The sequence below is a fragment of the Rissa tridactyla genome, chromosome 9, assembly GCF_028500815.1.
Source record: "Rissa tridactyla isolate bRisTri1 chromosome 9, bRisTri1.patW.cur.20221130, whole genome shotgun sequence".
NCBI classification, from domain to species: Eukaryota; Metazoa; Chordata; class Aves; order Charadriiformes; family Laridae; genus Rissa; species Rissa tridactyla.
In genome coordinates this window covers 29,705,996-29,730,620 of record NC_071474.1, presented here as the reverse complement: position 1 = coordinate 29,730,620, position 24,625 = coordinate 29,705,996, and the positions used below count along the sequence as shown (strand labels likewise).

General features: G+C 35.7%; 1 protein-coding gene across 3 annotated transcripts in view; it reads right to left on the bottom strand.

Annotated features, from left to right (window-relative positions):
- Nucleotides 1-359: 359 nt before the first annotated feature.
- DIAPH2 (diaphanous related formin 2) overlaps nt 360-24,625 on the bottom strand; it is a 229,851-nt gene continuing 205,585 nt past the window's right edge. For all 3 annotated transcript variants that reach the window (XM_054214099.1, XM_054214100.1, XM_054214101.1), the window contains one exon: nt 360-5,256. In XM_054214099.1, the coding sequence (XP_054070074.1) occupies nt 5,192-5,256 (65 nt within the window). In that variant the 3' untranslated portion in view covers nt 360-5,191. The remainder of the gene's footprint in view (nt 5,257-24,625) is intronic.

Below are 24,625 nucleotides of genomic sequence, written 5' to 3'. Positions count from 1 at the left end.
TGATCATATTCATTAGAATCCCATTCAATTAGAATCGTGAGTACTTAATGCAGAAATTCAGTGCTATCTCTCTATACTGTTGTGCAGTTCAGTCTGTTATGGTGACATCATTAAGTTGTTTAAGGTGCAATATACAGTTTTGAAGGTAAAAGTCTGTCAAGTTTCTATTCCGTTAAGACCATTTTGTGACCAAGTGAAGTAAATAATTTGGAAAACACCAATAACAGCCGTCTGACTAATGTCCGTCTTAAAAAGTCTGTACTGGAATCCAGCCACTTAAAATAATATGGACCCATGTAATTTTTTTAGTGATTCCCCTTTATTGTTATTTTTGCAAAAATAAAATGGTATCACCATGATTTAATGTTGGTGGCTTTTATTTATATACTTTTTTTTGATTATTTTGTTTTTAAAGTTCTCCTCCGTTGGAAAAGACATCTTTTTCCCCAAATTCAAGTCAAACATACTTGACACTTTAGAGAAAAAAGAAATAGAGATCCATAAGGTGGAAAGTAATTTCAGCATGATAATTTTATACAACAAAAAACGGAATTTGAGGTGATGGCACTCAATAGGTAATAATCATTATAAACAAGCAAAACATTGGCGCACCTAGCAAAATCATGTTATTTATATCTTTATTACAGTTTTCAGAATACATGGATTAACAATGGCCAGGCTGTGATTTCATCAAATTCCTATTTTAAACATTACATACAAACACAAAGCTTTTAAAAAATAGAAATGCATGAGTTTTGTCACTTTTTTTTTTGTGTGTTTTTTTTTGTTTGTTTGTTTGGCATCAGGACTCATATGACTTCCAAAAGGGAAACCAAATGGTGCATGATAGCAGACTGACTGAGCTGTAATAGATTATTGTTCACATTCTGTGGCATATGTATCACCTCAAACGGCGCTAAAAGAAGCACTACAGGAACACATCTTTCTCCTTTACCATTCTTCTAATGACACCAGTAGGTGCTGAGTGACAGCTTGCAGGACTGCAGAATTCACAGGCTTACACAACTCCCTTTCTTGTGCACAAAAGCAATATGTGATCTGAAATAGAGACACCTGAAGCTGAGGGATTTGGCTTTTTCTGCTTTGATTATTATTTTTTTTTTTATTTACATTTTATGTGCATGCGTGGGCGTGTGTGTAGATACTGCAGAAGAAAAGATGTAGAGGCTTCTTACAATACTTATTTTTAAATGAATAACTTGCAGATACAGTATGGCACAGAAGAGGTGGGCTTTACATTGCTTTATCGTTTAGCATTTGTTACACCCGACCTCTCAGCAATCTGAAGGCAAACATTAAGGTATAATTCAGCCAAGCCTTTGTTTAATGGATAAGAAGCAATTTACATATATAGGTAAGTTGGCTCCCACATTACTATTACCAGCTTTAAATATTTACTAGCTGTATCATTCTCAATATAGGAAGTACTAAATTCACCCATCAAAGCAGGATTTGCCCGAGGGATGCAAAAGCTGCACACTGCAAAGTTTTCTTAATGAAAGCTATAGGAGGATTTCCAGAGCCAAACTTAAAACTCAGCCAGATTCTCAGAGTTTTGCAAACCATTTGTATATTGTGGGATGAATTTAAAGTAGATCACTGATGAATTGTGGTTCGGATAGAAACCATGAAAACATTATGTTTTTTACAGCATTTGTCTGAGGTAGTACATATACCACACACAAAAAAATGCAAAAATATACAGATATTTATAACTATTTGCATTTTACAGAAGGGAACGATGGGAATGCTTGCATTTGTATCTGAATTTTCAAGAAAGAACAGGTAATTTTAGATAACATTGTTCATATTGACCATGGTTGTCTAAAACCAGAACAAACAGTATTTCTGGGAATACTTCCTGAAGCTGTTCCTCAATGCCCTCTGAGGCACTAATTTTGTTTTGGCTTTAGCATCAGTTCATAACATGATTAACACTTAAACCAGAAAATCACTTATGTGCTGGGAAAGGGTATTTGTTGAATCACAAACAAACATACATGACAAACCGCGTTGCACTTTTTTCTCAGGAACCGCATAAAACTGGAGCAAAAAATGTCTAGTGTCTTTACATTTCTGATCTGTACAGCCAGTAGTTAAGCAACAGAGATGTGTATTTGTATATGATTTAAGCATTTCATTCCCATGTCAATTTGTCAATCACAAATTTAGTTCAATTCATTGCAAAGGTAAATTTATCTTCCTCTTAAATAAACTAAGAAATGTAAACAGTGTAACATCATAAAAAAAAAATAAAAATCTCTTCAGTACTTGTAACTGGTAAAATGTGAATGCAAACAGATGTGCTGGTATATTGTTAATGTAATGTCTCAGAGGACATATAGTGAAACATAATTAGCAAGAAATTTATGTATGAACCCTCCAGCGATTTTCTTTCTGGGATTACATTGAATACAAATATAATTTAACTGATATATTTCATTTTTTAAAATTAGAAAATAAGGCAAGTGCATTTCTGAAAAAGGTGCTACTCTTCTACACTTCTAGATAAACATGTGACACCTCTGAAAATTAGATCAATAATAAAAACATTAAAAATATCTGCAATTTAATATAGACTGAAAAACTATCAAAAGACAAAGTGACCAGCATCAATTTCAGAAAATATTTTAGACTTCATAAATACGAGCACCCTATATTTACATAAATTATCTTTTAACTAGTTTTCCTTTGAAAGACACTTTTGTTCTAACAGATATGTCCATTAAATTATATAAATGTTTCAAATATGAAAAAAATAGTAGTAAAATAGAAGCATCAGATGATGTTGTTATTTTGGATTTGCTTTTTTTTTTTTTTCTCTCCTAAGATTTGGTTCTTGAAAATCTGTAGTCAGCTTTCACAGAGCTTTAAAAAAAAAAAAACAAAAAACCAAAACACCCATGGAAATGAAAAACTCGTGCACTAATAATTACTGCTACAGTATAAAGATTCTGTTGTGAGCTTTTGAGTTTTCACATATAAAGATTATACCAATACTTGTAAATCCCAGCAAAATGCTAATTTTAAAATTTGAATTCTAATACACTGTTGATTGTAGTACAAATTTCTACAGACATTATGAACCTAATCCTTTTAAACTGGCTTTGTACATTAAGCACATTTTTATAACTGTAAATTTAATAGTTCCATTTTAAAAAGTTATACTTCAATACAAGGTTGATGTCAACCTTACATGAAACAGGATATAATTCTTTGTATCTCTTACTGGTAAACAGGGAGACGTAATCCTGTTGCATGCGTGTTGTTTTTTTTTCCTGAAATACCATACAACTCTTCAGTGAGTTACTAAAATCACAAAAAACCCCAAACAGTTTAGGAAGGGTATTAGTTGATAGCACACATTTCACTAGCCTTCAGTTGTATTCCTATGTTTACAGATATAGCAATGGGCAAAACCCCTGTTTCCTCTGAAGACAATTAAAAAAAAAAATAATTATTTGAATACTAGATTGAAAAGGAGCTGTAACTTTTCTTACAATAATTGGATATTGATCAGTGTAGTTTGATGTTGTGAGAATTTATCCCAAATTAGTCAGATAGTCTTAAGAGTATCTCACCAGAGAAGCAAAAAGAATCTACTGTACAAAGATGCTTGGCTCAAGCAGTAGTGCAAAGTTACACTGCCCCAATATTGAATGCTCCTCTAGAGCTAGCAGTTTGTGCACAGAAAACAATGTGACACCTTACCTTCCAAATATTCTTGATATAACTTTAAAAACAAAAGTTCCCCATAACGCCAGGCAATCAAAGTATTCATAATAATTCATCAATCAGTGAAAAGCAGTAATAATTTGAGAACAAGTGCCATTTACTACATTGTATCCTGTTTTTTTAAATATCATAGCTGAGCAATGTATGAGCAGTTCCATTGGAACTCCCACTTAAAATCCTCTATCCCATCCAGATAAAGAACGAACCTATAGTAAAAAGGATGGTGAAGACCGACCTGAACACCAAACAGAGTGTACATTCAACTAGAGTCTGGGGAGAAAAGGGAACTGTAGTTTCCCATTGAGTGGCAGAACGTAGACAGTGTCAGCTACTCGACTAACTGCTCACCTGAGGTACTGCAGTGCAGGGGCCTGTATACAAAGTAGAATGGGAGGAGCTTCCCGAAAAATCAGACTGCTGCAATCATTGATCACTGCTATATACTGCTCCAGGTAGAAAATCTGTTCTTAGCTGCTAAACCCTCAGCACTAAAATCCACCAGTAGAGATCCCGCTACATGTTTTACCTGAGAAACAGAGGAAAAACTCAGAGGCAGTTCTGAATAACTTCATAATGTAGCTTGTCTCTAAAAACCTACACAAAGGTATTTTTAGCGTAATGAAAATAGGACAATCATACTTTCCCCCAAATATCTTTATAAAGAATATATAAGTGCATCATTAGAAAAATCCCTCCTTAGATACAGTTAAAAACATATCCTGTCCTTGATATCATTTAATTTTGGTAAAATCCTATGCTCTGTTTTATTTAAATTTTTTTTTAGCAGTGATAATTAACTATACATCATCATATCAACAAAAGTGTAGATATGTGGTATATCCTACTTGCAGCCAAAATAGCTGAATCCACCAGGCTTTATATTGAGATAAGATTTTCAGCAACCTCTCTGGGGCTATGCATTGCTTTTTATGGTTACAAAAAAGATTCTGATAATGTAGACCAGCTCATCTCTGAATTTATTAACATACAATTTTATTATTTTTTTCCTTTCATGTCCAAATCAGAACTGCAAATGGAATCCACAGCTGTATTCTTTCAACAAATTTGTATTTTCTTACCCATATGAAACATAACCTAGAAATCCCCAACTCCTTTCATGTAAGTTGCCAGCTTTAAAAAAAAAAAAAAAAAAAGAAAAAAGGGAGAACAAAAAAAGAAGAAAGAACATAAGAAAATAAGATATATATCCTACTGTTTAACACTGTTTACAGATCTTGGTAGTTGGGGTAATAAGATACAGTATGTGGATTATTTAGCAATAGCTTTTAAAATACATAATATTTATACACCTTCTCATTTAATCAATACCAGTATTCCTTTATGATCATTGCCAATTTGTACGATAAACTCTTTTCAAAGTATATCCATTTAATTGTAAATAAAACAATTCACTAATTCTTTGGCATCAGAAGAATCATACAGCTGCAATTGTTCCATTGTGGCGAGAACGAGACCTTTCCAAAGTTACTCGTCTGTTATCTGTAATACAAAGAGAGGAAAAAAACAAATCACCATAAGATTTGAAACATGGATAATGCAATGTCAAGAGGTTTTCAAACAGCCCTGAAAATCATTTCAAATGATATGTAAATAAGTAACTAGGAGACTGGATCAGAGAAGTTTCACACTGCAGCTGCCAGACTGAGTTCAAGAGTTCTGCAATCAGCAATAAATTACTTTCTTGATCAGAGAAGCTGGGTGATAAAAGCATTAGGAGAATCCTGAAACACAGTCCCCTTGGAAACAGCACACAATAACAAAAATTCTGGGTAAAAAAAAAATAAAAATCTTATTTTACAAACAGTTTATGCACAGAAGCTCTGGAAAAATACATTTCCTTTTTCATGAGAAGGTACTGACCAGCGTGGTGGTGAAAAGCCTACTAGATGCTACAAGTATAAAAGCGCTAACACCATTCACTATAATTTGGTACAGAGTTAAAAATAGAACAGTTAAATCAGCCACTTCCTAAGCATTTCCTGATTGTGCAATGTGAACAACTTTTAGTATAAAATATTACACAGTAATTATTGCAATGAATAATAAATACGTCTCTATCACAGGAAAACAATCATGAAGTACCAGCCACATTCCTAAATGCCTTTAAAATAAAATTTTAAAGCGATGAATATACACATGCACACACACACAAAGGGGTAGAAAATTAACCCCCACTTAGACTTCTGGAGGTTTTAATCTTTCTTTTTTAAAATGTGGTCCCGCCATGCAATGTTTTATTTTGGTTTTGGTGACTGCTTACTTTTGACCAAGCGTTTTCTATTCTCTTATGTCATATTCAGGTTGCTGCTCTTTGTTCCCATCAGTACAGTATCTACATTGCTACAGCATCAGGGTGTCCCAATATAAGGCTGGAACTCCTGCCTAGAACTGGATTGTTAAAAGGCAACAGTCACTTCAGAAGCAAAAAGCCTGACAGACAAACTGCAGGTAAGCAGGTTTTCTCACTTATTTTCTAACTGAGCCAATGTAGCTCTATCTGTTTGCCCAGTGCAGCAGCCTCTAAAAGCTGGTGTCACTGGTACTGCTGGGGGAAAGCACTCAACTCGGGCCAAGGCAGAAGGGTCAGGCATAAAGCACACGACCCCAGCGCATCTGCTGGATAGAAATCCATACTTTGTAAAAGCTATCGACTGGATCATTATGTTCCAGAGACTGGGGGAAAGGTTGGAGCAAAGACCAATGGAGGATCTCATCAATGTACACAAACACCTGAAGGGAGGGTGCAAAGAGGCCGGAGCCAGGCTGGTTTCAGCAGTGCCCAGTCAGAGGACCAGAGGCCATGGGCACAAACTGAAACACAGGACGTTACTTCTGAACATCAGGAAACACTTTTTTACTATGATGGTGACTGAGCACTGGAACAGGTTGCTCAGGGAAGTTGTGAAGTCTCCGTCCTTGGAGATATTAAAAAAATGTCCAGATGTGGTCCTGGACAATTGGCTCTAGGTGACGCTGTGTGAGCAGGGCGGGTGGACAAGATGACCTCCAGAGGTCCCTTCTAACCATTTTGTGATTCCATTCTAAGCTAACAAAGCCAGAAATGGTCCAAGCATATTAAATAAGGTTCTGGAGAAGACAAAGAATGTCATATTTGTGATCTGTTTCTGGACAAAGAAGAGAGGATGCCTGTGTAGATGGCAAGGGCTCTGCAAAATCAACCTTCCTTTTCCCTGTTCCATGAAAGTGTCTCCAATGCTATAGGGAATTAACGGCTCCTTTAGCAAGATTATTAGTTCTTTTTATAGTTCTGCCTTGCCTCCTTTTCCTAATGAATCTATCCATGCATAAAGTATTCAAATTACCCTAAGTCAATCTGTTTTGCATGGGAATAAATCTCTACAGTGGTTGCAGTGTCACTAGGCAATGGAAATTAAAGCACAAAAATGCTGTCGAAAACCCAAGAAGGAAAGTTATTAACTCAAATGTGCTGCTGTTCCTCTATCGCAGAGGAAAGCGGAGAGAGTCTAGTGATACTTGCAGTGGGAGAAGTGCCTTCTCCAGTAGACTATCTCTTCATAGAACTTCAAGATCATCAATGGTACAGGTTAAAAACAGATTAAGAGAGTCTAACATTGATTTCTTCATACTTGTTTTTTTTAGATTTTTCTCTTTTCTGTTTTTTTTTTTGTGGGGGTTTTTTTTTTTTCATGATGGTAGAGACAAACATTTTCTGCAAACGACAGTTCAGATTCTCCTGTAACTGCACAACTGAGCTGGGAGTTAAAGAAAACACAAAACAAAATTGTAAAAACAAGAAGCATTATCATTGCCTTCTTCATCTGATAACAAACAAAGTATTTCCCCAATAATTAGAAGTAATCTATTATTTTCAATTATTTCCAGTTTTTATATTTTTTAGAGATAGAAATACAAAATCTGAAAGATTCAAGACAGACTGGACAGAACCACAAAGTTCTTCTAATCAAGGAAACTGGGATGCAATGATTTAGTTATTGCCAGTAAGAAACAACGTCAGCATTTGCAAGAGATTTTTCTGCAAAGCTTAGAGCACTTCATAGCGAGTCTTACTAAAACAAAAGGCAAGTAGGATATAAATTACACTTTGATAAAATTTTCAGCTTGTTATAAAAAAGGGAGGGGAGGATTACATTTATTTACTACCAACATGAAATCTTTAACATATCTGAAAATTTTGGAGGTTAATATAAAGTATTTCTTCTTTACGAATAAACCTATTTTATTCAACAGTGAATCTGGAAGCTACCTTGTGTGCACATGTGCATATTTACATCTGGTTAAAAGAAGAGGTATCAGTATGCGTACACACATATAAAGAAATGACTTGTTTCTTCACTAGATGTAAAATGTGCTTGTATATGTATAAACATTCGTTAGGTTAAAACAAAGGGTTTCATATTAGGATTTGAAACTGGATTGGGCTGATATTTCAGTGACTCAAGCAAAAATTAAAAAAACCATGACATTTATAACACTTCCAACATATAGATTCAGTTATCTCCAACAGTTGTATTTCCTTTTTTTTTGATGTTACAGACCATATTGAATAGTACACAAAGCAGGACTGGCTTATAAACATGACTGTGACTACTCTAGCATAAAACTATGTATAACATCAATAAATGGTAAAACTATTCACTTGTATTTCAGGGGAGTGGGGATGGCAAACAAAAGGCAGTAGCAGTAACCTAAGAGTATTAGAAATTAAGCCAAACCATTGCCAAAGGGCTCAGGTGTACACTTCAGAAGCACGTAAAAATGACTAGAAAACGTGATAGTTTGTGTATGCATCATTCATGCCTTCTTGGTAATCCATCTACCTATGTAGATGAATACTTTGCTTCTTACTTTTAAAAGAGATGGACTTCTGACATTGAAGTAGAGCATTTAAAAAGCATCCACAATGCTTATATTACAGACATTATAATCTGTCTCTGAAACTTAAAAGTAGTCTCTCAATCATCTGAATGGACCTTTCCTTGGAGCAGTAAAAGGTAGAACAATGAAGGATTAAAATGGAAAAAACGCATATTTTTATATCATAAAATAATGTTAATCTTTTAGCTAGCTGGATCAAATTCAAATGAAAGAAATATACAATTAAATGCTAAGAAATCGAATCAGTAGTTCCTTTTTAGTATACGTAATACTAGAATGCAATCTCGACCATGCAAACTTTATACCTCCACTGGAAAAAATATAGGAACTTTGTTATAATAACAATTAGCTGCTCATGTCTTCTTGCACTCAATATAGTACCTAGATGGGAATAAATAATATCTACAATATACAAGGTATTTGTAGAGGTGTGTTTGATAAATGTACATCATTCACCACGTAATATGAATCTAATGATGTAAAAAAAAAAAAAGCAAAACCGAAATAAGCTTAGTGTATAACTACAATAAATGTATGCCATTAAGTAAACAAACAAAAAAAATCTAAACAGTTATTTTTAGACAATGTATTTTAATTTTATGGAATTTGACAACTTCAACCTTAAGATATTTGCCCTTATACTCTGTATGTATCAAGCATTAGAAATTACAATCAATTAAAAAACACACTGGTAGGGGAGAAGAAAATACTTTTGCAAAAACTATACTCTGCAAAATGTATTTTTCCTGTCCTTAATGCTCCTTCATTAGTTCTGTTATTAAAAGAGAAGTCTCAATAGCTGCAACAGATTTATTAACTCAGTAGCTTGTTATCAACATAAAACTCAGTTATATTAGGAGAAAAATAAATTCTATTTTGCAGAACTGCAATACTAAGATTAAGTGACTTTCCCATTTCACTTTCTTCTTATCACTCTTCCAGGTAGTAACTTTGTGCTCTCCTAATTATAAACCTTACTTTTTATGAGCAATCAATGCTAGTAATAATATAGATGTGCAATTGAATGGACTAGTTATGAGACTGAGATATCTGATAATAGAAAGAGACAGAGTCGACAAAAGCATACCTCAAACGTACTTGATTGGAATTTGTATTATCCTGTAACAATCGCAAAAAGAGTTTTCTCTTTGACATGCCTTGTATTAAAATTGTATTATAAACTGCTACCTTGGGCTTGGTACCTTAGTTGACTAAGTCTCCCAGAATTTTCCAGTCAGTTAAAGCATTAAAAGTGTTTCTTTATACCTTAATTACAGGCGTCAATCCAAATAGTAGCCTGATTTTGGAATCTTACTTCCCTGCAGACTTTCCTAGAGTGCTCATCAGGAGAGTATCTAAGCGCCTCGCAACTGCAAATAATTGCAGCACCCCTTGATTAGCATTAAAAAAACAGCAACAACAAACTCCCAAAATCCCCACAAAACCAACAACCAAACATGACTGGTGCATATAACTACTTTTTGCCCTTTTTTTAAAACATCTATCTATATGCAGAAGGAGAAGCACCTAAACGTTTATGAAAATGGGCTAAAAAGAATACTGGGTTTTTCAGTAGTAAGTACTACCAGAACTATATTGCCTTCTTTAAAGACAGTGGTCACAGGACCCTCATACCTGAACAACACGTGTTTTAAAGAATGTCTTAGTTAATAAACACCACATTAATCACATTAATAAGGTTAAAATAGTGCCAAAATGCTGGATCTGGAAGAGGGGGAGCGTACAGCATTGGGTGCTCGGCCAGCAACTGTGGTGCTGGAGCACACGCTGGAAGGCTTGAGCCCCAGTCACGAGAACTCTCAAATGCTAATTTATTTAAAAAGCTCACACCATTAACTTGCACAACCACCACATTTTGTTTTTCTTTTTTTTTTCCCCCTCCCTTTTTTTTTCCCTCCTGAGTAACCACTCCAAAGTGAGAGAATTAATCTTCCCATAGCTGACAATAATAAAAGGTGTTTAATACTCAGAGAAAGAAGGTACCACAGAATGGTCAGGGTTGGAAGGTATCCCTGGAGATCATCTAGTCCAACCCCGTCAAAGCACGGTCACCCAGACCAGGTGGGACAGGAAGGTTACAGACCTCCAACTAGACTCTGTGCCGCTGATCACAACCCTCTTAGGTCTGCCATTCAGCCAGTTCTCCATCCACCTCACCATCCACTCATCTAACCCACACTTCCTAACCTTACCTATGAGGATGTCATGGGAGACAGTGTCGATAGCCTTGCTAGAGTCGAGGTAGACAACATCCACTGCTCTCCCCTTGTTTATCCAGCCAGTCATGCCATCACAGAAGGCTATCAGATTGGTCAAGCATGATTTCCCCTTGGTGAATCCATGTTGACCACTCCTGATAACCCAGAGGCCTGGGTAGCCTCCAGTTTTATCTTTGAGCCATTTATGCACCGGGAAAACTAAAGCCAAGTTACAATTTCAGTTGATGTAACAGCGTATTATCAATTGCTTTAAAGAGCCACCCTTGACAAGAATTAACTTTATTATTTTTCTTTATTGACATCAGCTTAGCTTACCAGCAATGAAAGGTAAATCATTTTGGAAATTGGAATTGATAGAACCTAAGAAAGAAGCTGAACTGCTATAGCGTAAGACAGCAGGGAAGGCCATCAATCTCCAGGACCTCTTTACCGCTACAGCTGAACACTGTTCTCTATATTGCCTGGCCTGTACCTATGACATTATTAGAGAATACCAACTGAGAAATAAGCTAGTCGAGGAAATTAAGAACTTCAAAACAACCGTTCTTGGTGTCTAGATCAAAATCCTTCTTAAAAACAGCACCTTGAGAGAAAACGGCTCTCCTAACCTCAATTCTGTTAAGATTCAGTCCATCTCTGGGAGATTTGATTTCAAATTGATCGTTCAAAATGTGTGGCCTATATAAAAAAAAAAATAGCAACGGGGTAAAAATCAGTTATGGGAGAAATGCAGACAAAATAAAACCTCAGAAAGCACTCTCTGAAATAGACAGCACTTTCCAAAAGATCTTTATTGCAAATAGATGAAACAAGCAAATAGAACAGTTTTCTAACTGGGTTAAGGCAAACTGTACAATTAACATGTTTTCTTTCAGTCCTTCAGTATTTTAAACACTCTTATTTCAACCTCAGCAGGCACCCTCCACATGCCTGGCAAAATCTGAACTACACCCTTTACAATCATCACACTGGGTCATTTTACATTCATTTGGATACGATATTTTTATAACCAAAAATGAGAAAAGATCAAGTGATACGACATCCCGCTTCTCAGCTTTTTTTTTCCCCAAACAGAATCTTAATTCTTGACAATCAAACTTAAATGACAGCTAAAATGGTTATTTTAGCATCAATTTCAAGAAAACTATTGCTATTTCAATCAAATCCTGTAGCTGTGAGGTCAAATTCTTTAAAGGCTGGTTTATTTTGGTTTAGGTCCAACCTCAGACTTTCAGGTGCAAGCTGAGTGATAACCTGAGCATATACAAACTATATGTTGTTTTGATGGAGAAAAAGAAACTTACCCTTAGGCTAAAGAGTTTGGGGCGGTTTGTTTGTTTTGGTTTTGCGTTTGGGTTGTTTTTTTTAAAGCCCTCAAAAACAGACAACACATATAAACAGCCCATAGACTTTAGTTATAAACACATCATGTGTTGATCTTATAATAATTTAAAAAAATATGTTCTTGACCTGGTTAGTGGGATGTTTACCAATATATTGATACATAAGAAAAGGTGTTAGAAGAAATAAGGGGGAAGAAAAAAAAAAAACAAACAGGTCTGCGTAGCTATTAAGATTTCCAGGATAGGAAGAAAAAGTATTAAGGAGAACTGTAACAAACTTAAAAGGACATCTCTCAAGACTGAATGGTTCCTCCTCAGAAAAAAGCAAAAACACATGAGGATCCTGAGTTATCTACTGTAGTCAGGAGTGCCAAAATTATCATCATAACATAGTAAGCCTTAAAGTAAGATAGATTTGTATGTAGATATGTATTCTCTTTGAAAAGATTTCGTTCAAAAGTTTTAGTCATTTAGATAACACACAGTACCTTCATTTTAAGAAGGTTCCCAGACCAGCCTATATGCACAATTTCTCATTAAGAAGATATGTGGAAGTTTGGATTCTTTTTAACTTGCTAAATAAAAGTCGTTAATATCCAGAAGCACTGTAGTACAGAGGCAGGTCTAAAATACGGAGAGCTGAAGGATTTAAGTCCTGACACAAAGGGGTTTCAGTCAGATTAAAAGGGAACAAAGACACGTCTAATCTTACTGCTGCCACTCAGACCAAGCTTGCTGAGCACCCTTAATTGTAGCCTTGGAGTCATACGAAAATGCAGAACATCAGTAGAAAAAAACCCATTTATTTATGTTCTATGTGCTATATATTAACATGCTTTAAAAATGAATAGTGTGAGAAGTTTTAATGTTAAATGGCATGTGTGATGGCATTTACTAGCTCAGTGCCATCCAGCTGTGACCACAGTCAATACAGTATGGGAACACAACAGAAGTAATACTTTCGCAATCAAAATCTAGGATGTTGACCATCTGTATCACAATTCCATTAAGCAAATAAATACTTATCCTATGTAGAGCCGAAGAAAACGTAATAAAGTTCAGTATTTATAGAATAAAAATGGATTTGTAAACCCTATCTTCAACTAATCTGTTTAAAATAAATTTTACTACTGCTTATTCCAGGACTTAAAGATTTAAAAAAAAAAAAAAAAAAACACCAAAAAACCAAACAACCCTGAACTGGCACAATAAGCTAAGATTCCTCAAACTGTTAAATGATCTATTTAATATTTTAATTTGACTTTGCTTTCTTTGTTAATAGTACCACTTGGGATATGCATTGAAAGCTCTTCCACAAGAACTGCAGTGGAAAAGCCTTAGTTTGAGACAACACATGCCTGCCTCAGGGGTTACAAGACAAATCAATCTATTTTTCTCTTTTCCTCCAAGGGTAATTGGCCTTTAAAATTACAGAGGAAAACAGGCCTTCATGTCAGTACAATGCAGGCACATATACAGCCATTTTCCATTTCTTTTTCAGTTTGAATTCTCAGCTGAGAACTAAACTTATAAAGGTGGGAAAATAAAGAGAAGATGAAAAGGAACGATTGCATCAGTTCAAATCCTCTCCAATAACAAGCAGCACTGTGACCAGCATTTGAGTCTGAAATTTACTGAAACCTGCTATGAATAGCTGTCATTTTCCTAGTCAGTAATTTTTTATTCTTGTTTGTGATATAATTTACTTACATTTTTGTGACAGCCTGTACCACCGGCATTCATGGAGATGTGTCAAAGAATTTAGCTAAACTGAGAAGTTATAATTACTGCTTTTTTTCCCTCATACAATCTCACAAAATAATGCTGATTTTTACCGCATCCTTATGAAATCGTCTTTTTCAAGGAGCAATCATGGCTATGAGTATCCCTACAATCCTTTGCTGTGCTACACACACAATCATGTATAAACTCAGATTTTCAGCCTTTGAATACTGTTAAATTGTATACAGTAAATTTTAACTTGGCTAATAAATTGTTTCAAAGTGAAACTCAGACGACAGTCTCCATGTTTTTCTGATTCCTATTAAGTGTGATTTGTGATATATTACTCATATCATACCTCCAGTAAGAAATTCTCAGGCAAAAATATTTTCCAGTGCATAAAGATGAGTAATCAGCTAAACTACAACTGATACACAAACCCAACAACAGCAAAGTTGGAAAAAGTCAAAACAACGTAGTCTTTTAAAAAGAGTAGTAAAATTCCCTTGAAACAGAGTATTGAAACTGTACCACTGAAGCTTTAATGTGAACTTGCTCACTGGGAGTGTGTATACAGGTGTAAAGCAATTATTAGGTTTGATATCTGAATGAACTCAGGTTCCCATTAGAGCTTGAATGCTTCAATGACCCTATTATTTTCCTTCCAATGCTCCCAGACCTGATCAACTTAATTATTCTGACTAGTGAAACATTTAGGACATGAATGTATGATTTGTTTTAAACCAAATGAGACAACTGAATACTTCATAAAATAACAAAAAAAAAAAGAACAAGATGTGTGATGTGATGTGTCAAATCCTGGAAGGTGGTCAGGTCTAAGTAACAGTAACAAAGAAACAGAAAGAGAGACCCACTGCAATAAAACTATATTTATTCAGATATTTTCCCTGGAACTTCTAATGTGTAACCTTTATTGCATCTCATGTACAGTGCAAAAGGTATATCTTACAAATCAGAAGGGCAAACCGAATTTCACAGAGTAAATAAATTAGATCTGCTTCAGTAAGGAAAAAACCTAAGCCTCAAAACACAGAGGACGCATCTCTCTCTTCACGACAACTACACACACACTTTTAGCAGTTGTCCAAAAGTAAAATCAGCTCCTCTAATAAAAACCATTTCATGTCACAGAGGACAGATTTGCTGATGCAAAAGACGTGTTTCCCTATTTTAATTGCACAATTTATTTTACTGTTAAGGCAAAGTGTGTGTCGTTGCAAAAATATGTACTCACATTTTGAACAGATTTGGTCTGATGGTAATAAACCATACTCTTAATAAATAATGTAATTTAAAATGGCTTCCAAAATGTCCTATTCCCAGCTCCCCTCTTAACACTACTGCTCTTACAATTTGTATTTGCTTTGAAAAGAAGTTGACTGTAAGGTTATGAACAGGACAAAGAAATACAGATAGTAATAGGTTCTGAACTTCAAGTATACAAGCAGCCGTAAAGTTAGCATCTTCTCATCTGAATGCATTTGTCCTTAAAAAGAATCAAACTGACATCAAAGTGGTCCCCTTGCCCCTTGCCTCCTTTCACTAATGATATGTAATGGCTGCTGAGCCTGCAATAAACGTGTTTATGTCCAGCTAGATTGCCGTCATTTTACCATCTAGTCTGATACTTTTAAGAAAGAAGGAAGTCGCGAGAGACCAGCACCAGCTTGTGCTGAAGGCATTTCTTGACATCAGCCTTCACTTCGCACTTCAAATGGAAGTATTCGATTTGACAAAACATACAGAAAGTCAAGAGAGAAAGCTCTTCACCTCTTCTCCGAAACTGCCTGAGAGGAGTCAATACCAATTCCTTTACAAAGTTACAATCAAAACCTGCCACATGAAAGTCAAAGGAGAAGCTTTCTAGCTATTCCCTGCTATATTTTATTAAAGAGTGGCATAAGAATGTGTTTGCCTCCGTAGGATCAACCCCACCTCCTCTTCTCATTTTTATCAGTTAGCAGTTTAAATACTGCAAGTTACATCTCCCATGCATAGATGTTTTAGTCCTTGTATAGAACATGAAAGTAATGAGCTCAAAGAAAGGGAAATAAAGAGAAAGCTCTTTCTTCTGTAACGGAATTTCTTTCAGAACAGGAGTTGGATAACACTCCTGAAAAGCAAGTATTTCCTGCTGTTACATGTAAACCGGCTACCAGAGTTTTTCTCCATACCCAGACGATTGACAGCCCTTGTCAAAAGCAAACAATTTTCCTTGTAGTCTGCAAAAGTCTATCTTCTGTATTTTTTATGCATCAGAAACAAATTCTCTTTATATAGATATAAAAAAATAACTCTGCAATAACTTGTCCTCTACATGTAAAATGAAATATTTTAAATAATACAATAAAGGCAGACTATCCATAATTATTTTGGGATTAAATAAAATATCAGCATTTTTTATTCATGGCTAGGTTAACATTTACAATTCAGCATTTTGCAATATTTAAATGGAATTGAATATGCTATGAGAAAACTTAAAACTACATCACTCTTGTACGACCGGCTGGCACCGGCTGTGGTCTTCTGTGCCCGGCTGCGCCTTTATCCTCTAACGTTAAAGAAAAGCTCTGGTCTGAGCCAGGCAAGACGATCTCATCACTACCTGTTACTTCCCTCCACACTCCAACTGAGAATAACTCGATACTGCACGTGACTTTTACTATAAATTATTTGCAATGAAGGCATACGCAGGTTATGTGAATGTGAAACTGTTGCTTATTAAAAGAATTCATACAAGAAAGTAATTTAGACTATACGTGACAGACACTGAGGTAAAATAGGCACTTAGGAGTTGAATTTCTCTCTTTGCTGAGCACAGACAACTCCTTTATGATTCAATACGGGACCTCGGTGCTCACACAAAGCAGAATTTGACCCTTTATGTTCGTATAAAGAATAAAAGTATAGAAGCAGTTGATGCTGTAAAGAGGCAACAAGTTTTCATTAAAGAGCTCAAAATAGTTTCTATTTATTAATACACGTATCTGAGGAGTGTCATTTTCTAAGGCTTCCTGTGCTGTTTCAGTAACAACTCTCTCAAGATTAGTGGAACCCAAAAATTAACACCTCATCACTCCATAATCCTGATCTATTTTGCGTGCAAAAATCTACCAATGGATCAATACATCAATACGATTCCTTCTGACAGAACAGCAAGGCCCCGAAAGGAAGAAGGGCAGGGGTAGGGTGTGATTACAGCACACCCATCTGCTATTCAGGTGGTTCCTAACAATCTGCCAGTGTTTTAGGACTGCCTTAACAGCCCTTTTGCAAAGATTAAGAGGACAACCCTGTGCGGGTGTACTATTACTGTCTGCTTTTTAAAAAGAGGTTTAAAAACTCTAGGGCTTTTTAAAACCACACACCAAAATATTACTTCTTAATGAGTCTGACTACCTAAATGCATCCCTATTTAGAAAAAAAATTGCAGTTATATAAATATGGACACAACTGCTCCAAAAGCAAAATACCTGTACATACATGGTAACTTCTTTCTGAGGTCAAGCTTTTCTGCCTTTCCCAGATGCATAACTACAAAGCCTTCCTTTAACAATGAGCTGTGACAGTGCTGACAGCCTGCATCATGCATTATGAAGAAGGCCCTAAAAACCTGTTATCCGTATTAAAAGCAAGACCAGGTCTGGCTTGAGAGACACTACAGAACACCTCCTATTAGTAACAAGAATATGGAACAAGTTCTCAATGCAAGTTTCAGAAGTTTTAAATAACAATTTCACTTTATTTTAAGAGATAAATAAACAATATAGAGCTAAAAAGAAGTTAAGCTCTTCTAACTGACTGAGATTTGTACCAAAAATGCTCCTGAGGTCACCAATTAACAGTTGATACCTTATTACAACCTACAAGTGTTGCACTCTCTGGATAAATGTCAAAAATGGAAAACTAATTGGCATCTTTCAACCTCTCAATACCAGAGCTATAAACTTTTGTGAAATTAGTTACCACTTACAAATGGAGCTCCAGAGCAAGCAATGCCAAGGTTAACATTGATTTTGTCAGGTAGTGATACAATCTTAATATTGCTTACAGATTTTTAAAAATATTCTGTTAAATGTTTGTATGTTGCCTTTTAAGCTCTTTTAGTTGAAATTCACTTATGCTACAATTCAAAGCTAGGTAACAGATGAATGAGTTAAACGAGAAGTATTTTTCCACAAGTTTTTAAACCATTATTTTGTTTCAAGAATAACTATATCCAAATGCTAATGCTTCTTTTAAAGAAAATACTTATCCAAAAAGTTTCTGGCAATAGTCTACAGTCTTTTCTCCTGGAGATCTTATCTAAATAGAAACAGATTCCTCTCTGCCCCTTTTGGTGTTAAACAAGTTTATCTTAATTAAGATAGCGTCAAAAATCATTGATCACTTTAGTTACACCCTCCCATTGTGTGCCCTTTTCAATCCGTTCATTCTTTTCTGTTGTATGTGAAAGATCATCAGAACAAAGTATTTGAAAGATTACTTTATGATACTATATAAATGCTAGAAGCCTTTCACCAGGGCACAATCTCTTCACGTACCATTTGGGATTCCTCTTCTGTCCACTGCTGTTTTTAATAAATACCTCTTATCTGCATTTTCTTGCTGACACTTTGCATTCTGTTTTGTGAGCAAGTCTCTTCTGTGAAACTTAAAACTTAACAGCATTTTCCTACACATAAAATAGTACATAAACATTCCTTTTTGTGAATTTTATTTTTATCTAGTTAAAATTAGAGATCATAAGGACTTTTCTGCAGTGTATGCACACCAGAAGCCTGTAACAAAACAGCAGATACTAATTAGTTCTATGACTAGCACAAACAACAAAGAAAAGGAGCTTCAAAACTTTAGTGCGTTACAGGGAACATATTTTTTCAAAATGTTCTACAGCAAGTTCCCCAAAATTTAGCAGACCACTCACAGCTTCCCAATTCTGCTTTTTAAAAAAAGCCATAAGAATAATTAATTCAGCACTCCTAGGGGAGCTGGAATTAATGAACTCCTTGGAGTTCAGGACACCTTTCCTGGACACCTACCTGTTTGCTGACATCTGCCATGCAGTCTGGCTTCTCTGCAGCTTTACTGCCCCTCTCACTCACTGAAGAACTCGAGGCACACTGTGTTGGAAAAATACACTTCTCCAGCTTCGCTGAGCAGTGAGAACTGCTGCTTTATGCTTTTAAATCTCACTTGGTTACTGCATAGTTTCTGTAAATTAAACTATTTCATATCAATTGCTCACAATCCTCCTGCGTTTCTGACCTCTTTGTCAGTTATTAATTTCCTTAATACATTATCTATCAGCTATTCTTCCCTGACATACTAAACTTACACTATGTTAAAATTCTCTTTAAGATAACACTGATACCATAACTCCACCTTCTTCACTGATAATTGAAAATGAGCTGCACATATAACTATGAAGAGTGGAACTGAGAACTACTGAGCAGATCTATTCTGAGCAGGAATAGAAAATCATCTGTACTTTCTCAACTCTTGCTCAAGCCAGATACCACAAACCTAGGTAACAAAGACAACCGTAAGGAATCCTGTATTTCACCTTTTTGTTTAGCTAACAAACAGCCACTAGATGTTTTTGTCATTTATTTATGTTTCTATCAGCGAGAGTCTGAAGCATAACATACATCAAAGGACTGGTTACGGTCCCCCACCTGATCACATTACAGGACATCATTTCCTGTGACTGGACTTTCTTTGTTCTAGCAGTGATGAAGACAGAAAGAAAAAAGAAAAAGAAAAAAAGTATCTCAAATGTTTTCCCTTACTTCATCACTAGGAACAACAAGGTAAGCCTCATTTCTCTTCGGTTGTTTCGACCTCCTCTTCCATCCTCAGCCTTTTTCATCACAGAATATAAACCAGAACACACTCTTCAAAATCTTTTGAGTCCTCCATCAACTTCCTCCCCACGCTGAAGCCACTCTACTCATACACCTGGTTTTGCTTTAATTTGTAGGTGAATCAGCTTCATTTTTACCTGCTTTTCCTTCTCAGCATTTTCAGAACATGGCTAAATTAAATAAGTATCCCACCATTCCCCATGCCTCTCCATATCTTTAAAAAAAAGAAGACAGTCACTCAGTCTTGTTATCCATGCTGGTGCAGTGCGACCAAAGCAGCCCACTTAGCTCATGCAACACGTGTGAATGCAAAGCTTGAAGAAATATATTCATAGTCACTTGGGCTGGATGGGAAGCAGTAATGACACCTTATACAAAAATACTCTGGAAGATTTTGGAATTTAAATTCTGCTCTTCACCCTTCTCCAGAGTGAAGCGACAGAAGGGAAGGACAGGGCAAGGGTAGCGTGGCTGTGTACAAGGCAGCAGAGGAGGCTCAGAACAGGTCACTGCTGAGAATGCAGAAAAATGAGCGAGTCATTCAGGGACAAATCTTGGCCTTAAGCGTCTTCTGAACACAGAGGACTTGATTTGCTAATAAGGATGAGGGTTGTTGGGTAATCTTTTTCACTGTCACATGGAAGAGACTTTAGAACCCCACGTCTCCTCTTCCATTCCTTCTAGCCTTGAAAAGAATGGTTTGCGCCATAAAATAAATATTCTTTTTATTTCCAACTTTTTTTCCCTTTTAGAAATCTAGTTTACAGACCACTCCAAAACTAGTTTTACCATACAAACAAGGAAATTACGAGGAGCCTCTGTCTGGGGTGGGAGGGAGTAGGAACTTACACAGATTTTGCTGCCAGATAAAATGATTAGAAAAATACATCCTTAATGCCACTAAAATAACAATCCATCAGATATTTTTTGCCCAAAGCTGGCAATGTCCTTTAGAATTATGTTTTGCTGTATGTAAACAGTTTTAACCACAAGCTCCTTCAATTTCATCTGAGGGAATATTTTTTCATGGTTGAACTAGTTTCATCTCTACAAATAACCAAGTCAGTGTGTTAATGGTTTACACCTGTTTCTCTTTCATCAGGCACTGTGGCCTTTTGACTATCACCCACCTCTTGTATTTTCTTACAACTCCTAAAGCCAGGGAATTCTGCTTGCTGTTAGAGCCAAAGCAATGAAAATCGTGAACCGCTTGTCCGCTGTCCAACAGGAGCAGAGTGAATCTGATTTCAGAGCACACGGTGCAAAGCCTGTTTCGTTGAATTAAACTTTTGATCAAAGTACGTGTTACTTTTTTTGTTTGTATTCTCTTTAACTAGATGTTCTAGACAGCATTTTCTACAAAACAGGACTGAGACTTTGCTGAACGTTGATGATAATTCTTGTTGATGTCTAAGTACTTCTCCTGCACTAGATACTCAAGGAAACAATGACGTAAACTTAAAGACCAAATGACATTTGTGAGGCTCTCAAACTACTTCACCAGCTGTTTATGACGAATGAAAAAAACAATTAATGAACTTACACAATCTTCCAACCTAATATTTCAATAGAAAATAGCAAGAAAAACTATAGTAAATGAAAGACCGACTGCATTTCAGTTTAACAACCTGACTTGCAAGTTACCTAGGCTTTGGGCAGAGAAAGCCACCTCTACGGACTCTTTTTTTTTTTTTTTTTTGGAAGGATGGGAAGTGTTTAAAATCTTTTTTTTTTTTTTTTAATTGTACGAAATTTACAACTGTGATTTTGGAATATCCTACTCAGCACTAGCGGAAAAGCAAACTGTAAATGAAAAATTTTCCAAAGCTTTAATACAAAATTTGTCACAGAGATTTCTTTCATAATGTATGCAAATTTTGCCACTTATATTCCAAGTGTTCTTCTGACTGCAGTTTAAGGCAAATAATTATTTCATAAAACAGCATGCTTGCAAAGGGCTGAAAACGATATGTATAATATAGAAGGGAAGAAAAACAAGGAAGAGAAACACTGAAGTATGCAAAGTATCTTCATATCCTTTTTTTAAATTTTTGACAAGAATACATTTAAATACTCTTTTAACAACACAGATGCATGAACAGTAAAAAAAGAGTTAAAGTGCTAACTGCAATTTGATTTACTGTGTTTGTTTTGAGTTATAGTTCAAAACAAGCCGTATGTACTTTAAGTCCAGCACAGCATGAGACAGCCATAACGTCTGGAAAGTCCAGTGGGAAGGATTAGTAAATGTCATGATACCTTCAGGGCACAGTAGATCCTTAAAATAGGTAATGATTCAAGAGTTTAAACAGGAAAAGTACAGCAGGGTGCCTTGAAAAAAATATCTGCATCAGGCTGAAAGGTCTACTAACTTAAGCTTAATGATAAGCAAACTGAAAGGTCACTCTGCATTGCCATCAGTGTATGTTCAGTGACAGCTGTTTGATGTGACTGCTGCAATCATTTAGCAGTCCAGCAAAAGAACTATTAAAACAGTTCAAGTCACCCAGTGCCTCCTAAAAAAAGATCAGCCCCTTCTCTTCTACATTATCACACACATATGACGACAAGACTGTTCACAGAAGGGACCTTCTGAACATCAAATAAAAATGCTTTGTATGCTCCACAGTAAGTTTATATGTTTATGTATGTGTACGTAAACATATTTTATCACTTTGAGAAACAACAGATGATGTCTTTTAACATGCAAAGTCTCACTGGAAAAAGTGATACAGGAGTTAAGCTAAGTAACTGATATCCAAGACTCACGATTTTTATTTACAACATAAGTAACAACTGCCTGTATGATGTTTGGAAATTTATAAGCTTTATAATAACCCAGTAAAAACAGTTATCATCTATATTACTGTTCACATGTGGTCCTTTGAACATTGAGTAGCATATGAAAACAATTATGATTTTTGCAGTTTAAAGACACTATGAGCAAATTAATTTCAAATTACTTGTAAATTTTAATTCTTCTTTAAAAATGCTCTCACAGTAGGGCATTTCCAAAATCTTTGCCATCTGAAATATGAATAAAATACACAGGTCTAAAAGTTTTCTCAAAAAATCCCAAGAATAATATTACAACAAAGTTCTGATAAAGTGACCAAATGAAGAACCAAAACCTTTTCCTTTAAAAAAACACTGAAATAGAATATTGAACAATTTTCAACACTTTTCCTACAACATTTTTTAAGCAGAGTAGTCAACTTTAGGTTGACTTAAAGTCAATTTTAGGTTTAGGGAACCTATAGGTTTCCGTGAGCAATATGGTTCCAGCAGATTCCAAGTTTTCTGAAAATAATTTATTACACAAAATATTGATTCTTCCTCCTTAGGAAGACTTTTAAGCACTGACACTATATCTCTCAACTTTAATGAACTTTAATAGCATAGTGCAGTATTTTATTATGAAATATCTATGTACATTTACTGATTATTTTAAGTTTGCACACTTCTGAGCTTCTCAGTTTCTTCTGAGTTTGCTTGTATTTGTACCTTATTTTTTCAAATTATTTGATTTCTATTACTATATTTCTGCTTCATAAGGGGAAGAACAAAAGATTAAATCTGCTGCTTTAGAGAGCAATAAGGAGATGTGATGGAAAATTTCAGAATCTTTACAAAACCCAAAACAAAGTGACAGTAACCACGAGGAATTCATAATTTTTTTTGTGAATGAGAATACTAAACAGGATTTTAGCCTGCAGTTTGCCAAGGGCTGATAAGATTCAAGATAGAGACAAGCCTCGGAAAGACTGTTTTGCATATTAAATTGTGTCACTAAAACCCCTTCAGTTTTCTAAAAAAGTAATAATAATAAAAAGGAGCAACCTCATACCAATTTATCACTGAGAAAAATAACTTACATCCCACCAAGCCCATTTCCTCACAATATTACATTTTGAAGTCTCTAACAAATGCATAGTGTTCATACTTTCGTAAAGAAAACATTAGTTAACTTAGCAGTCAACTTGTAGAGCAGTAAAATCTACATCTACAATCTAATTTCACCTAAGCTGTTTAAAAACACGATCTAGCTACTCCAGAAAAGAAAGGTGAATACATGGAAGAGAGATGAATGGGAGAAACAAATTGAATTCAGCACTATACTGGAGGCTGGTAAAAATATAAAATAATAGTGGGGGAAAATATTTGTGACTGTACCGCTAACAGTCTGAGCAAACAGAGGTGCTGGCTGCAACACGGGGAGAGGAGAGAACGGGCACAGAACACAGCAGCAATGGAGCAGCTTTTACCTGCCCCATAGAGATTGGGCAAGCGTCACATTGCACTGTTATGTAGAGACCGATCTTTCCAACACTCCCAGGGACTATCCTTCTCATGGAGCAGCCCAAAAGAGGAAAGGCAACCTTCAGGTTGGTGCACAACAGCTTTTAGAGGATCTAGTTTAAAGGTGATCCTGTAAGAGTAACCATGTGGTACTGTGACTTGACATCCTTGCATGCTTGCAGGCTGGACGGGGCTTTGAGCGGCCTGGTCTAGTGGGAGGTGTCCCTGCCCATGGCAGGGCCTTGGAACTAGATGATCTTTAAGGTCCCTTCTAACCCAAACCATTCTGTGATTCTATGCAAACAAATGAACAAAACAAAACACACCAAAAAAAGAGGAAAGTTGTTAAAGTTAAGGGACAGATTATTCACCTCTTACGGGTGGCATGAAGAATGCTTAACTATACCCTATTCAGAAATACACAGCAAAGACGTACCAAGCAACAGCGATAGGTTTAAGACGCAGGAAAAAAAAGGTG